General features: G+C 48.1%; 4 protein-coding genes across 5 annotated transcripts; 3 read left to right on the forward strand and 1 right to left on the reverse strand.

Moving 5' to 3' along the window:
• The first annotated feature begins 37 nt into the window (after window positions 1–37).
• Window positions 38–4,560, forward strand: LOC138126484 (zinc finger protein 569). Its single transcript, XM_069042237.1, has 2 exons — window positions 38–176; window positions 1,051–4,560. The coding sequence occupies exon 2, from the start codon at window positions 1,083–1,085 to the stop codon at window positions 4,119–4,121; it is 3,039 nt and encodes a 1,012-aa protein (XP_068898338.1). The 5' UTR covers window positions 38–176; window positions 1,051–1,082; the 3' UTR covers window positions 4,122–4,560.
• A 215-nt stretch (window positions 4,561–4,775) lies between these two features.
• Cdc50 (cell cycle control protein 50A) lies at window positions 4,776–6,701 on the forward strand. The gene is made up of 4 exons (XM_069042239.1): window positions 4,776–4,978; window positions 5,317–6,156; window positions 6,206–6,371; window positions 6,428–6,701. The coding sequence occupies exons 1-4, from the start codon at window positions 4,933–4,935 to the stop codon at window positions 6,471–6,473; spliced, it is 1,098 nt and encodes a 365-aa protein (XP_068898340.1). The 5' UTR covers window positions 4,776–4,932; the 3' UTR covers window positions 6,474–6,701.
• Window positions 6,702–7,106: 405 nt separating this feature from the next.
• On the forward strand, window positions 7,107–12,989 carry rictor (rapamycin-insensitive companion of Tor). Of its 2 annotated transcripts, none has more exons than XM_069042246.1 (16): window positions 7,107–7,307; window positions 7,362–7,409; window positions 7,467–7,629; window positions 7,679–8,001; window positions 8,052–8,280; window positions 8,335–8,488; window positions 8,542–9,132; window positions 9,276–9,377; window positions 9,425–10,489; window positions 10,537–10,780; window positions 10,836–11,042; window positions 11,087–11,336; window positions 11,388–11,503; window positions 11,551–12,057; window positions 12,107–12,145; window positions 12,200–12,989. In XM_069042246.1, exons 1-16 carry the CDS (start codon window positions 7,250–7,252, stop codon window positions 12,604–12,606), a joined length of 4,503 nt encoding a protein of 1,500 aa, XP_068898347.1. In that variant the 5' UTR covers window positions 7,107–7,249; the 3' UTR covers window positions 12,607–12,989. The 2 variants fall into 2 exon arrangements, with proteins under 2 accessions (XP_068898347.1, XP_068898348.1); XM_069042247.1 differs by having other exon boundaries at window positions 10,836–11,039.
• Window positions 12,901–14,963, reverse strand: LOC138126492 (sterol O-acyltransferase 1-like). Its single transcript, XM_069042251.1, has 5 exons — window positions 14,524–14,963; window positions 14,318–14,467; window positions 14,125–14,267; window positions 13,935–14,074; window positions 12,901–13,887 (listed from the first exon to the last, which is right to left on the reverse strand). The coding sequence occupies exons 1-5, from the start codon at window positions 14,574–14,576 to the stop codon at window positions 13,012–13,014; spliced, it is 1,362 nt and encodes a 453-aa protein (XP_068898352.1). The 5' UTR covers window positions 14,577–14,963; the 3' UTR covers window positions 12,901–13,011.
• Between the last annotated feature and the right edge of the window lie 1,124 nt (window positions 14,964–16,087).

Genomic DNA, 16,087 nt, shown 5'->3' on the forward strand with positions numbered 1-16,087 from the left:
CGAAAGAGCGTCCACTTGTCCCCCGCAGCGTGTTCTTCACGAAATCGGCGCCTCTGTCGACGGGCCAGCACAACACAAAACGACAAGTCGAGCAGCCATTGCTCATTGTAAAGTGAAGGTCGACGCTGAGTTTGTAAAGCTTGGTTAGGTTGTCATTTTTCGCCGTAAAAATCCATGTAAGTACTGATTTTGAGGGTCCCACGGGTCAGCTTCGCCGTTTTCGTGCCGGAATCGGTCATAGTTTCGCGTCGGGCGTCGCTGTCGTGCGGAATTTGTGCCGTGATGTAATTGTCGTTTTCCTTTCTTTCCTCCAAGATTGGTATGCAATGGACGTTTATAGCACGCACATACTGTTAATTCATCCGATTTCGCCAATCGACGTCGGGAACCGATGAAAAATTGATCGGATCGTTCGAAAAATGCCAATGTTTACGTTTTTCGAAATTGTAAACTGTGCTAACCTCAATTAAGCATAACCTCACTTGTCAAATTTGTTTAACCTACAAGTTAGACTCCCCGTCTGCGGTTGTGGCGGCGAAATGGCGCTCAATCGAAGCAGACGTGGCCGAAGGGGGCGACTCACGTCCACCGGAGAGGCGGCGCCAGCACTCGAGCGCCCCCCCAGGCACATTGACGTCATCAGCGGCGGCTGCCAGGTCGACGGTCGGCGTTCTTATCGCCCAATTACCCCAAAACAGGAACCCGCCCCCGATGAAACCCGATTTCGCTCATTGATGGAACTTGCCAACCGTTTAATTGATTTATAACAGCTGTAACATGACATAATAAACGCCTAAACTTAAGATAATACACCAGCTTTGTACTAATATTTGCTTTAGTTATTAAGAAATACAATGTTTGCAATGGAATGTGAGTCCGGTTATGCAGCGCGTTTAAAAAAAGTAGATTTCAATTTTCCAATTGCGTAACATGTCGTGTTTTTAGAGAAGATTGATCAGGGACGTGTGCTTGGGTCGCGGATCTTTTTTAAACTTTTTCTTTAAGTTCAATTAAAAAAAAAAGTCATGACTTCAATTTTTTTTGTTGTAGAATTGAAAATATGTTGTTGACGACTAGTCGCCATGGAAGATAATTTCGCTTTAGCTTGGGAAGACTCTGCGACCGTCGTCCAGGGCGAGGAAGTCATCTGCAGCATAGAGAATGAGATCCTCCCGGCGGAGACGGAAGAATTCACCGGAATTCAACAAGCGGAGGAAACGGTCCAGACCGAGGGCGAACCCGAACAAGAGGGTAACATCGTCTACATAACCGAAGACAATGTCCTCGTCATGCAGCCGACTCACACGGCCAACTTCCAGGAGGAATTCATGGAAGTGGCCGAAGAGATCGTTACCGAACAGTGGGACGAGAGCTGTCCCGAAGAGATAGTCGTGGGGTCGGAAGAAGCCGTTGGGGGCACCGAAGAACAAGCCAGCGAAGATTTCGACATACCGTTGCCGACAGATCAGGATGAGTACACGGCATCCAGGCCGTATCCTTGCGATTTCTGCAGCAGAAGGTTCAGAAAGAAGGCGAATCTGATGAACCACATGGTGGCCCACCAGACGGACAGACCCCACGGATGCAACCTGTGCGGGGTCAGGTACATAAGAAAGTGCGATCTGATGAACCACTTGAAGATACACGCGTACATACCCGAGACGGACGGGCTCGAAGAAGAAGATGTCCAGCAGTTGGACGAGTCAGACGTGGAGAAGGGTCGCACTAAGAGAAACAAACCTTTCTCGAGCAGGAGAAAGAAGACCAAAGTCAAAGAAGAGTACGACTCGTACGAAGGCGACGACACCGTCGCGTCGAGTTCTCGCTCGTACAACTACGTGGACGAAGACATGCGCTTGATGGAGGCCATGGAGAACAACGTCAAAGGCGACTACACCGACTACACGGAATATATGACGGAGAACCAGCCGGTGGAGGTGAGGTATCCGATCACCGACCCGCGCAAACCGTTCGTCTGTCAGCACTGCGGCGTGGGGTTCGCCCGCGAGAAGGCCCTGGCGTCGCACGCACGAATCCACGGCGGCGACAGCCCCTTCGAGTGCCAGAAATGCGGAGAGATGTTCTGGGACGTGGCTCTGATGCGCGAGCACCTCCGGAACAAGCACGGCGACATTGAGGATTTCGACGACGACGAAGACGAGGACTACTCCGAAGAGGAGACGAAATACGGCACCTTCTACTGCTCGACCTGCGGCCTGTCGTTCCACCGCCAGGACAACCTGAAGCGCCACCAGAGGGTGCACATCAAGGAGGAGTTCATCAACGACCACGAGTTCGGACACATCTGCAACGTCTGCGGCGAGTCGTTTCCTGAAGCGTTGGACCTGCTGGCCCACGCGGAGGTCCACGCCCGGGGGTCGGAGCACCGCTGCATGATCTGCGGCGAGGTTTGCAACGACGACCAGGCGGTGGCGGCGCACGTGCAGTCCAAGCACGGCAAGAATCTGCCCCCGAACACGTGCATGTTGTGCGGACGGACCTGCAAAGACAGGCGCACCTTGCTGAAGCACTCGTGGGAGCACTCGAAGGAGAAGAGTTTCGCGTGTTCGAAGTGCGCCAAGACTTTCCACAATAAGGCGCGCCTGAAGAGGCACATGCTGTCGCACAGGAACAAGATAGTGTCGTGCGACGTCTGCGGCGAGGAGTTCCCCGACGGGAGGTCTCTGATGAACCACCGACACAGTCACAGCAGTCTCTCCGGGAGACAGTTCCCTTGTCGAGAGTGCGGCAAGACATTCGGATCGCGCAGTTCCCAACAGATCCACATCAGGATTCACACAGGGGAGAGACCCTACGGATGCAGGTTCTGCTGGAAGGCCTTCGCCGACGGCGGAACCCTGCGAAAGCACGAACGAATCCACACCGGAGAAAAACCGTACGCTTGCGCAGTATGTCCCAGAGCGTTCAACCAAAGAGTTGTCTTGAGGGAACACATCAGGTCCCACCACTCGGGCCCCGACCCCAAATACACCCACAGCGTCACCCCCTACTGCTGTTCGGTCTGTTCGGACATGTTCGCCACCTCGCAAGACCTCATAGTCCACCTGATCCACCATTGTGATCTGAACACCGCCATGAAGAGACAGCCCCAAGTCGGCCCCAGGAAGTACAAGCGCAGAAGGAAACTGAAACCGCACGAACTCGAAATGATTTCCAACAAAGCCGACGACGAGGTGGAGGAAGAGGAAGAACATCATTACACAGATTCCGAAGAAGAAAGAGAGTTACGGAAGAAGAACAACAGAAAGAAGAAGAGCTCGCCGAAGCCGACTTTGAACGAAACCTACACAGATCTGTACAACAGTTGCTCTTCGGCCATCGAGAACATCAACTCGATCGTGAATTCGAAGGCTACCTCCAAATCGAAGAGGAAGATCAAGACGGAACCGGCGGTACCGTCGAGACCCAAGATGATACACACGCAGAAGACAAGAGTGCCCGTCGAGACAGGCGAAGATGGAAAAGTAAGACACAAGACTAAGACTCTCGTGACGAGGACTCAACCGACCGAGTTGAAGTCCGCCACCGGGGAGAGAATAAGACCCAGAACTAAAAACGTCAGTTATCACATCTTGAACACTGAGAAGTTGCCGTTGGCGACGTTCCCCGATGACGACACAGAGCAAGCCGTGAGCAATCTATTGAAAGAGGACCAGCACTACGACCACAGCAACGGAGTGGTGTACATGGAGCAAGCCGAACAGCCGCCAGAGGTCGCTTCCGAGCAAATCGTCGAGACCGACAACGGACCAGTGCCAACCAACATAATCAAAGTGACGTCGACTCCCACACAGTTGCACAATCTGAGGCCCGGACGCACCATCATAGGGCCGGGCAGCAAAGTGGTGAGGTTGGTCAAGGGAGGCATGATCATAACGAAAAACAAGAGGATGGAACCGGAGAATATTCTGCCGGACATCGAGACCGTGGAGGCGAGGGAGGAAGTGAAGGTGAAACAGGAAGTGGTCGATCCCAGTCCTCTTCACGAACTGGCCGAGTTGTCGATGCAACATGCGCAAAACATGTTCAAGTGTGAAATGTGCAGTGCCGTTTTTTCTGATAGAGCCAAACTGTTAGATCACGTGCCCATACACATATGATTGTAAATAGGTTTTGTTTTTGTTTGTCTGGTTCATGATAGGATTTTTCCATTCAGTTTTTCTTATTGATTGATCTAGAGATTTTCGGACCGAACTGTCAAAATTTCGTTTTCTTTATCATGTCGACGATGACGTTATGCTTTTTTAATGGTGTGAACCGGTCGCGACTGGATCCAAAATTGCGAGTTATCACCCTCTCAATTACAAATATATTTTTGTATTATTTTCTATGAGAATAGCGTTCTTCAGTGACACATTTTTAATACATACATTTTCTTTAAGTAATTGCAAACTATTGTAGCAAACTAAGCTGTATTTTAACCTCTTTGTAACGATTTTACTAGTTTTTATGTATATAAAATATAGATATAATGCACTAGCAAATAGAAACTGTAAGTTGTATGTTACTTGATGGAAATAAATCTTTGGTTAGGCATCAGTGTTTGTTTATTTGATCATAAGAAACATTCATTTTTTTTCCTACGAATGTTGCAAAAAACTGTAAGTCTCGAACGGCAAGTGTAAGCAACTGTACTCCTGTCTTCTCACAAAATATTTTCATTTCCGTTTCTTAACGAAATAGAGTTTACGCATCGGACAAAATCAATAAATAATCGGTAATTATTTCAACTCGTCATTTTTTGACCAACCAATAGTGTGTTGGCTGCACTGATTTTTGACATTTCGTCGAATGTCGAATCGGTTATCTATCAAATTTGCGCCTGGCAGAGCGAGACAATTTGCAAACAAGTAATTCTAACAGTTACGTTCGGAGGGCTTTAATTTCGTGATTTGTGTATCCAAGACGGCAATGGCACTGGAAAGTAGCGAAGCAGCCAAAACCAAAAAACCCTCAGGTAAATTAGTAATAGGTGACATTTAAAGGGGCAAGTCCACCCTTGAAGTCGCATCACCCACCCCTTCTTATCGATCTTATTCGCATAATGAAAAAGCTCCGTGAAATAATTGTATGAGAAATCGCCATGTGTTGCTGGTTAAGGTCAGCAACATAGCAATTTCCACACAGACATTCCATGAAACAATTATCCCTGCAATGATTTATAATTCATGAGCAAAGATAATGTCGTGTAGTAAAATATACGTAAGTTTGTTTAGTTGCGACTCGATGGCGATGGGGGGCTATTGTAAGCGGACGTTCCGCGTGGAAAGTGAATTATTCACGGTTTGATTTCAGACAGCGCTTTCAAACAGCAGCGTCTTCCGGCGTGGCAACCCATCCTTACCGCGGGCACGGTCCTCCCCACGTTTTTTGTCATCGGAATAGCCTTCATTCCGGTCGGAATCGGCCTGCTCTACTTCTCAGATGAAGTAAAAGAACTTGTGATCGACTACACCAACTGCAATCAAACGAAAGAAGTGGATAAGAACAACTTTACGGACACCGGCATTCCCTGCTCCGAGATAATCGCCGCAGACGAGAACATCAATTGCACTTGCATCTTACCGTTCACGTTAGATTCCGACTTCAAGGGCAAAGTTTACATGTACTATGGCCTGAGCAACTTTTATCAAAACCACCGTCGGTACGTCAAGTCGCGCGACGACAACCAGCTTTTGGGGCGGCTGGACTCGGACCCGTCGTCCGACTGCAGCCCGTTCGACAAAAACAAAACTGGCCATCCTATAGCCCCGTGCGGGGCCATCGCTAATTCGCTATTCAGCGACATTTTGACGTTGAAAAAGTACAACAACCACGACGCCTGGGACAACGTCGACCTAATCAGGAAGGGCATCGCGTGGGACTCGGACAAGAACATAAAATTCAGGAATCCGCCCGGCGAGCTGGAGAAAGCTTTCAGCAGTTTCGCCAAACCTCTAGCGTGGAAGAAGAACATTTGGGAGTTGGATCAGAGCGACCCCGAAAACAACGGGTTCCAGAACGAGGACTTGATCGTGTGGATGAGGACGGCGGCCCTGCCGACTTTCAGGAAACTGTACAGAAAGATCGACCACACGCAAGACGGGTACAAAGATGGACTCCTCAAGGGGAAATATCAGTTGAGGGTGCTCTATTGTAATGAGTTTTAGACCGTTGTAGACGGACTAATCAGTGTCGCTTTCAGCCTACAACGTCACTCCGTTTGACGGCTCCAAACGGATGATTTTGAGCACCACTTCACTCCTAGGTGGGAAAAATCCTTTCTTAGGGATCGCCTACATCGTAGTGGGTTGCGTGTGCTTGCTCTTGGGCATCGTACTACTTTTCATACACATTAAATGCGGAAAAAGGTGACGCAACAAAAACTGACTCGACTCGCTACTAATTTGTTTTTTTACATTTACAGTACTAGTGAGATGATCAACGTTAATCCGAGGACTAACTATCAGTAAGAAATAGTATTATAGAGTCTGACACAAGTGGCCTTACTGAATCGCGGCTAAGTTCACGACGCGCATTTATTCAGGGCTGCCAAAGCCACCGTTATTTATTAGGTAATAATAGCAATTACGTTTTCTTAATTGTGATAAATGTACAAGTAAGTGTAATTTAATTTGTTTCGAAGTTATATGATTGTATTAAATATTTTTTATTCGTAATAAATGTGAAGTTACGCTTTTTGTTTGAATCTTTAATTACCAATTTCCCTTAAAAAATATCGTGACGAGCGTTCAGTCTGCAGTCCGCTTCGCCGAAATTCACGGTTTAAAAGTCGTCTACGCAACGCTGGAGTACAATGACACCTTTTACTTTAAAAATAAATAACCACGTCAGTTTCCCTTAATCATCGTGGGGAAAAATAGAAAAAATTACGAGACCGTGTGTGTCGTTTCCTTATCGGTTGAAGGTCGATTATTCTGTGGGTTTTTTTGAGATTCGGCTTAATTTTTTTCAATTAGGTGAGGTGAAAACCCACCAGAAAATGTTTGCTTATTAAAAACGTTCTTCGTTGAGCGACCGCCTAATTCGGAATTGTAGTTTTGTAAATGTGGCAACGTCGCTGACAGTTGCATCCTGTGGTTGCATCCCTCAACGCCTAACCTAACAACTTGGGTTTGACAGTTTGTAGTGTGTGTATATAAAATTTGATAATGCAGTGTTTTTTAATTTATAAATAACAGTAGGACGATTTAGTGTTTATAAATAAAGTGACGGCAAATATACGAATATGGCCACAACGAGTTGGATGCGATATTCAAACTCACGTTACGGTCGATTTCAGAGAGGTAATCGTTTTATTCCCGGCCCGAATTGTGTTTAACGATGAATTATGATTGTAGGTCGATACGTTAATAAAGAAGACGATATTAATTTCGATGTCAATAGCGGTAACCTACACTCTTACAATTCCATCACCAACCGAACACAATTTTTTCACGTTTCAGATTCACGCCAGAACGTAACCAGTATATTGTCCGCGCTTTGCCAGATCTCCGACCTTACCGATGGAAAACGCTTAAATTACTTGAACGCTTTTGTCAAAGTGACCCTCCATATTGAGGGCAACTTTGAGAACATCGGTTTCAGCATGAGAGACATCCTGTGCTGGTAAGTGCGCCGCCGACGCGCCCGACCCCATTCTATCGCGCAGTTGCAGTTTACGCATCGCTCTTCTCCACGAATCTACTCAAGTTAGATCTGGCGGATTGAGAGCCATCCGGCACGTGTTGCGCAACGAGGACGACATTGCGCAACTGAACAAGCTCCTGATCCCGTTTTTGATCGCCCGATCCCTCGATCTGGTCCTGAAGAACGACGTCGAAAGGATAGAGGCCATGAAACTGATCAGGAAAATTCTGATGTTGTCGCCGAGCAACTTTCACATAGCTTTAGGTCGCAGCTTGGTGTCTTTGGCCAACGGCGTCGTCGAGGAGAGAGACAGGATGCTGCGCATCTGTCTCGCCACGTTGTGCGAATTGGGTATGTCGGTTTCGCGTGGAAAGCCATCAGATTTAAATGCGTCGTTGCAGGGGTGCTCAATACGAATTTATTTATTGAAACCGGCGGTGTGGCAGCTATCACGCGGAATTTACTCGAATGTCAAACGCCTAAAATTGCGGAGTCTTTGTGCGGGGTTTTGCTATTGTTACTTGACAAACCCTCCACGAGGAATCAAGCCGCGATCGATCTCCACTCCATAGCAGCTCCTTACTGTGATTTTCACTATCGGCACGGATGGAAAGACAAAGACAAATACGTGTAAGATGACATCGAATCGGGGAGAAAGCAAAATGATGAAATTATTTTATTTAGGGACGAAAGAGAGTTGCGTTTTAATTGTAGCCGGCTCGCTTTGTTGTCGATTCTCAGGAGCTGGCCTGGGATTTTACACTTTTGCGGTCCGGCGAACAAAGCGGGACTCAAGGCTGTGGTCGAGGTGCTCTATCTGAAACAATTAGAAGTCAGGGTAATGTTACGTCGACCTCTTTGACTCCGTTTGACTGTCGTTTTCTTTGGCAGAAAGCTGTTTTGGACTTGTTGTACGAACTCCTAGGCTTACCTCAGCCCGAATGGACCGACGAACTGTCGGTGGCTTTGGGCGCCGTGGACCCCTCCGAACCCCAGTCTTCCTGGAGACTGAACGAAGGCTTCGTCGCGGCCGAAGGTCGCTTCATCCTACCTCACTTGGCCAAAACGACCCCTAGTATTACCGACATGCACTTGGCCCTCCTTTTGTACTGTTTCCTCGAATGTGGCCTTCTGGGAGCGATCGTCGAGGTCATCGCCACCAGCGACACTTTCATCAGCGTTCGCGCGACCGTTCTCTTGGGCGAACTGATGCACCTGATACAGATCCTCTTGCCTCCAGAGTGTTGCAACGTTTCCCCAGCTCTCCCCTCGCTGCTAGAATACGCCACTCACGGGAAACCTCAAGCCATCAAGGCTGTCAACGGTCTGCAACAGCTGCAAAAGTTGTTGAAGGCCAGACCGGCCTCCTACAGTCTTCACCTGGACTTTATTCTCAGAAGTGGGGGCAACATCAAGTTCTCTAGTAAAAATAGCAAGAAAAGCAGGCACAAACTCAAGACGCTCAAGTTCAAGTGGCAGCAAGTAAGTCGACAGAGAGCGCGCACTTTTGCGCTCCGTTTTATCGAACTGGTGCACTTTCTCTATTTATTTTTTGACAAAATACAAATAAAACCGTGTTTGACAAGTCAAATTTGACGTTTAAAAACAATTGAACTGTTTGACAGTTGGTCAGCAAAGATGGCGACGACGTGATCAAAGAGACTGCAGTTTTATTGAACAAAGATGCGTACACTTGGAACTGGAACCTGATTCGCATCGTCCTCAAGGTAAGCTCGTCGAAGAGTTCGACTCCTTTTGACCGATTACGCTTCAGGGGGAATCTCTGAAGATCGATTTGTCCGACACCACTCATCGGAACTTCATGAAGCGTCTGGTGGACTTTTACACGCCGTCGCGTAACCGTTATTCCCACATGGACTTGACCACCCCCAAGATCAGCGTCGCCTACACCTTGACCGGAATCGACCTGATCAACTGCCTGCTCGAACTCGACCACGACGAGAGCAACCGGATGTTGGTCGACTTGTTCGCGGACATTTCCGACCAGATCACGGCCATCACGAGCGGTCGGAGCGTCCACGACTGTCTCTTCAACCCCCAGCACATGAACAGCACCCAATGCCAAAGCTATTTCCTCTTCATCGGCCGCTTAAGCGCTTACGACGTCGGAATTCGACTGTTGAACAACTTGGAGATGTTCAAGCGTCTCGAACATCTCGCCACCACCACGAATAACGACTGTTACGTCAAGCTGATAGTGTCGTCTTTGGACTACAGCAATCCCGGTCCGTGCAGGGACTTGCTGAGTTCGGTGTTGAAGTGTCAGGTCGAGAGTTCAAGATTGTACGCGACACAGTTCCTACTGGTCCTGTTGAGGGCCGGAATCAGCGGTTTCTCGGATTGGGGCGTCAGATTTCTAGTCAATCAGTTGAAGGACAAGGCGAGGAGTGTGTATCTGACGGCTCTGAGTTCGCTGCACGAAGCTTGCGAACTCGAGAGTTGTTTGGAGACTTTGGTCAAGTTGAATCCGAATTTGAATCATCTGGGCGAGAAGGGTTCGCTGTTGGCCGTCCGATTGTTGGCGATTTCTTCGGGGTTTCAACTGTTGAACAAGAACGACTTTGTGGTGAACGAGGTCAAGCGGTGGGATGACTACTTCAACTACAGATACGTCAAACTAGTCGAAGGTGAGACTTCGGATGTTTTAACTCTGCATCAGAGAGACGAAGACGGGAAGTACGACAAGCGCGTGAGCGCGATACGGGCGACCAATCGTAAAGACACTTTCCTACCGCCGCACTTGTACGGCCAGCTGGCGCGGCAGACCGACGGATTTTTGATGCTGGTGCATCACGGCTCGTTGGAGACGATGATCCAGGTGAGAGGCTACAATTGTGTTGAGCCAAACAAAAAATCTTGTTGCAGTTTTTGACGAGCGGTTTGTGCGACACCGACGAGGACATCCTCAAACTGAAGGCGTCGCTGTGGGCTCTCGGCCACTTCGGAAGCACCACCGAAGGCCTGAGATACCTTCTCCTCAACAACTGTCTAACCTCGATGATCGCTCTGGCACAAGATTGTCTTGTTCTTTCGATCAGAGCCACCTCGTACTACGCCCTCGGACTGATATCGACGACGCGATTGGGAGCAGACGAGCTGTTCAAATTGGGTGGGACCAACCGTCGCTGTTTTAGTCTCGCCACCTTTACAATTCATCTGTTTAGGGTGGTTCTGCACGAGGCACAACCGACACGTCGCTTGGCCCATCATCGAGGAAGAAGCGTGGGATGAGGACGCCGACGACAGTCTCCGACTTCCGTGCGGATTTCCCGACATCTCCTCCACTTTGTACTACTTCGATTCCGGAATCAAGGACGTAGAGGGCAGCACCGACGACGACACGTCCGAATCAATGGTGGCTCTCCCAGGTGGTGCTCGTTTCCGTTTCGCCCATCTCTTCAACGACTTTTTGCAGATGCGATCGTTGCGGGTCCTCAAAAATCTCTCACTCTTCCCGCCAATCAAAATCAACCATCGGCCTACCACAAGAGGTCGCTTTCCGAATCGAAAACGTTCGAGATAATTCGAGCGCCGGACAGCAAAAAGGGCAGCTTCAGGTTGGGCACCGAGATCGTGCGGAGAGTCAGGAATAACTCGACGACGGAGTCGACGACGTCGGGGGTCAGCTCTTGCGATTCGGTCGGCGGCGGTAAATCCGTGATGTAGTGAGTGGAAACGAAACGATCGAAGTTGTTGGTAAAACGTGTCGGTTTCAGCGAACGCCCCCAAATCTTGAGCCCCATCCCGAGTTCCTGCAGCCTGAGCACTCTGAAGCAGCCGGGCCAGAAAGCGAGGCGCCATTCGGAGTCGTCGCGGAGGGTTTCGGTGCAAAGTAAGGAGTTGTTTCCGTTTGTCTCTTCGGTGATGGGGGTTTTTCAGGTGGGTCCAACTCGGAGAAGTCTCTGCAGTCGTTGAGCGGCGGCGCCACCAGCAAGTTGAGCCATCAGGATCTCGTCGGATACGCCACGCTCAGGTCGCTGCGCAAATCACCCAGGTATCTCGAAGAACCGGCCTACGACGAAGAGATCCACAACGACAGCGCGTGGGAGGTTCCCGTCTCGATAGTCGACGATTTCAACGCCTTGGTCTCTTCCACGTCGAGCATCAAGAGGTTTTCGGTGCACGAGAGCGCGTCAGAGGGAGAGGACAGGTGCTACATGGGCATCGGGTTGCCCCAAGCCATTCACAGTCTGTTCCTGGACGTCGACGAGGAAACCAGAGACGTCTCTCTGGAGAAGTTCCCCATAATAAACGACGAGATAGTGTACGCGATGCACGACTTCAAGGTGCGCGAGGAGACGCTGTGGAAGCACGAGACGGAGCTGTGCCTGCTCTGCTCGGGGAAGGCGTCCCAAGACGACGACATCTTCATGGTGGTAGCCGGAGGTCGGTATCTCTCTCAGTTGTCGCACGAAAATCTCAACCGGTTTTTCAGATCCTTTGGACACCAAATACGACGCCGCCAACCCCGAGAGTGAGTCCCTTCCGTACCGCGCCCCCCTGTTATTACAATTTTTTTCACCCTCAGACGTGAAAGGCCAAGTTCTGCGCTTGGTCGACCAGTTCGCCAACCCCGTCTGGTGCCGGCAGGTCAAGCAGTCGCTGCTCCAGTGCAAGCAGGGCCACCCCCAGGTCTTCCAGGACCCCTGTCTCTACTCGGAGGTGTGCAAGATGATGTCGGAGTGCACGTACCGCCTGTCGCCGCGGCGGATGCTCCACGAACTGTTCCTGGAAGTGAAATACGACGATCTGTACGCGGATTGCGCCAAATTTCTGAAAAACGCGCAGGCCGAGACGGACTCGGGTAAGTCGTCGGGCGACTCGATCGACGAGGGGGCCCAACCGTCGAACATAAAAAAATTGGATTCGTTAAAGCTCGCCTACAAAGAGAATAAGTTTCCGATTCGGAGTCGCAACGAGTCGAAAATCGTCTGATCGTAAACTTTAGTTCCTTTATTGATTTTTTTTTTTTGTTTCGTGTCGATATATACAGGGTGTTCTGTTTAGGTTTAAGTTTATTTACGCGTTTCGCCGGTACAGCACTGTCGCTTGTTTTCCTGTTGCCTGATTAATTTCTCTTCGGTAAATGTAGTACAGCTCATTCCATTCGATTCTGCCATTAGTTTAACGATCGGAAGGGAGAACGGCCTGCATGTAAATAATTTATTTATTCGGGCTTTCCTAGCCGTCGGTGTTTTATCAATTCGTGATCAAAATGAAAATTACATGTCAGAAGGATTCGTTTATTCATATGTGAAGCAGTTATCGTTACTTTTTTACATACAAAAACAGAATACAAATAAAAATGTTTACAAGTGGGACGAGTTTACTTTTGACCTTTTACGTCGCCGATGCGATGCAATCGCACGTCAGGAATCTGGGGATGACTCGGTCCTTGAACGTGGGGTTGGCGATGGGCGCGTTGGCTCTGGCGTAAAACTCGATTCCGTACATGGTAACCAGAGTGGCCATGCCTAAGGATATGGCGTACCAGAACAGAATGTTGAAGAAGGTGTTCTTGGGGGCGAGGAGGAAGTTGAAAAGCGACCCCAAAAACAAGAACTCGAAGAACAACAAAGGAAAGAAGAAGCCGAACATGTAGGCGAGGATCCACTCGTGAACGACCGCCGAGATCACGAAAACGGCTAATTTCGACAGGGTGGAGTTGCCACGGAACACGTTCTCGTTGAAGTCTCTGTAGATGTAGAGGTAGAGCCACTCTTGCACTATGATGTTCCACTTGCGGAAGTAGCAGGAGAAGTCGGTGCAAGTCCACCAGTCCCGGTAAAACAGTCTGTCTCCGAATCGAGTGATCTCGGCGAACATGTTCTGCCAGGAGTGCAGGATCAGGAAGAACATCGGCAGCAGGATGAACACGCCGGTGATGGTGTTTTCGAAAATGCACAGTACGATCTCGTTCACGGTGAATTTTCTAATCCCGAAGTCTTCGATCGACGGGTTGAGAAATCTGTCGATGACGAAGCTCATGAAAAAGATGACCCCGACGCATTCCAAGAAGCGGAAACAGACAAAAGTCCAGTCAATCTTTTCTCTTCTAGGGTAAGAATCGCGGTAGATGAGGGTGGGGGCGAAGAGGAAGTACAACAAGTGCGAAAATTGAGGAAGAGGGAGGTCGCTGTCGGTGTGTTGCTTGAAAGTGACCACTTTCGGAGCGTTCTCTCTGACAAAGGAGTGGACTTTCATCAAGATCCTCGTCTGGAAGTGTGGTTTGAGTAAAAGAGTTAAGACATTCTCGTGCCCACCTGTTCGATCACGACGAAAGCAGACGAGGCAGGCGACAGTTTAAATTTGGTCACCACGTACCCAGCCGTAAGAAAGCTACCGGTGTAATAGGTCCCTGTCACGAGTGTCCAGAAAAAGTCCCAAAGTCTGATGTTTTTTACTGTAATAAGAAACAAGTGAAACGTGTTGTGGACAGCGTTGGATCTTTACGTTTGAGGAAGATCCTTTTCCTGGCCCAGAACTTGAACAAAAAGCAACTGACACAAGCGACAGAAAAGTACGCGAGCCATGCCACCAACGCTACGTGTATTCCACCGAAACCTGCCCAAATAAGTTTTAGCCCCAAAACCACCCTAAAACATTTTGTCTTAATAAAAAACGACAGTGGACGCATCCTACTCACTCTCCTTTTTTTATGTAGTCGTAAACTGTCGTGTTTACGAAGAGGCCGATGAAAATCGCTACGAACAAATGATATACGGTTCTGACGTGAATGTTTTCGAATAAATCTATTAACATCGAATTTCTCAAACAGAAGTTTTTTTCGTGTAACCTAGAAATTCACAACAAAAAAAAAAAACAGGTAAAACATGTTTTTAGAGGACTTACTGAGGACGTTTTTTCACGTTTTGGTGGTTCGTAACGGGTCCTACTGCATTCATGATTTTTAATTTATTGTAAATAGGAAATAAAATAATTGTTATCGAGACGATAAAAAAACGAAAAGAATGTCTTATCACTTGCTGCGGAGATCACAGGGTCGTGACACTAATTTTAGTTTTGAATTTTGAAAACATCAAATCTGGCGGTTGTTGTTTAGACGCGAGCACCAGAAGAGACGAATCTGGACTGCCACTTGTTCAGATTGGAGCGACTAAAGAGACCAATTACGTACGTAGATATCAAAGGTCTTGACATGCTTGTATTGTCAACTTTTTAACGACCAACACATCTATTTCACATTTTTATTTGTGTTGATAACTCCGACTAGACGCGATTCTTTTCGATATTTTCAAATTTAGATTAAACTAATCCAGTTGGTATTGAAGTAAGCTGAAGATGTACGACGCCACGGTCGCAACAACCTAAAAATAATCTCCATTTAGTCGAGATTCAGCAAATTGCGGCGACGCACAGCAAATGTGATTTCGTTGTTTACCACAAATCCGCACCCGCAGACTTGCACTTTTTCTAAGCGCACCTGCAAAGAAAAAGCCTCCACTTCTTTTTGTACATCGTCCGACAGTGCAGACACCGAGGGATCGTACAATAAATCGCAAATCGCCATGTCAAGATTTTCCATCTGCAACAGTCCAGTCATTATCGTTCAGGACAATTGTCACTCGCCATCTGACCATGTTTTGAATGTTTTCGCCACAAAAAAACAACGAAACGGCTTTGTAAACTTGAAGCGACAACTCCAAAGAGTAGCTCGCACAAGTCAGCAATTCGTTGTCATGATCGACGAAGAGATGGTGAATTAGGACGTAAATCTTGGCCCAAACTCGCACGATTGTGAACAGGACAAACACCGCCAAATAGAATCTCAGAACTAGGCTAGTTTTAAAGCTGAGTCGACACAGCTCACCGAAACTAGTTCTGATCAGTTTCATTTTCGTTTGGGTCAGATTGGTGGTTCGAAACGTGACGAGGAGGGTTTCGAGGGTGCCCCTCACGTGGAAGACAAAAATGAAAAGTGTCAGTTCGGCCACTGATAACGAAATCGAACGAAACATGTCGCGCGCGATGAGTTTGGCGTCGGGGTAGAATCGTAGAGGTGACAAAAAGCTGGCTGTCAGAGTGATGCAAATTAGGAGTTTGGTGCAGCGAGTGTGCAGCGGAAACGGCAATTGAATCTGGCGTAGGTGTGCAAATAGAGCACGAATCTCTTTGTTGTGTCTGAAGATGGTAAAAAGAGTCGTGACTTGGTAAACAATGCCAGTGAGGTGTTCGACTTGTTGAGGTACTTCACCGACGAGATGCGACTCGTTTGCAGCAACATTTAACTTGAAAAGACTGCATTCGTTGGCAATTCGCACTGCATTTATCAAAATGCAGTAAAAAACGAGCAATTTGTTCAATCGTCTCGCTTCGTCGTAGTAAAATAAAGCAAAAAAAGTTGCCGCTTTCATGACGACAGTCATTTTTACAACAAATTGCAATTAAGCACCTG

Source organism: Tenebrio molitor, chromosome 3, assembly GCF_963966145.1.
Source record: "Tenebrio molitor chromosome 3, icTenMoli1.1, whole genome shotgun sequence".
In the NCBI taxonomy this organism is placed as follows: domain Eukaryota; kingdom Metazoa; phylum Arthropoda; class Insecta; order Coleoptera; family Tenebrionidae; genus Tenebrio; species Tenebrio molitor.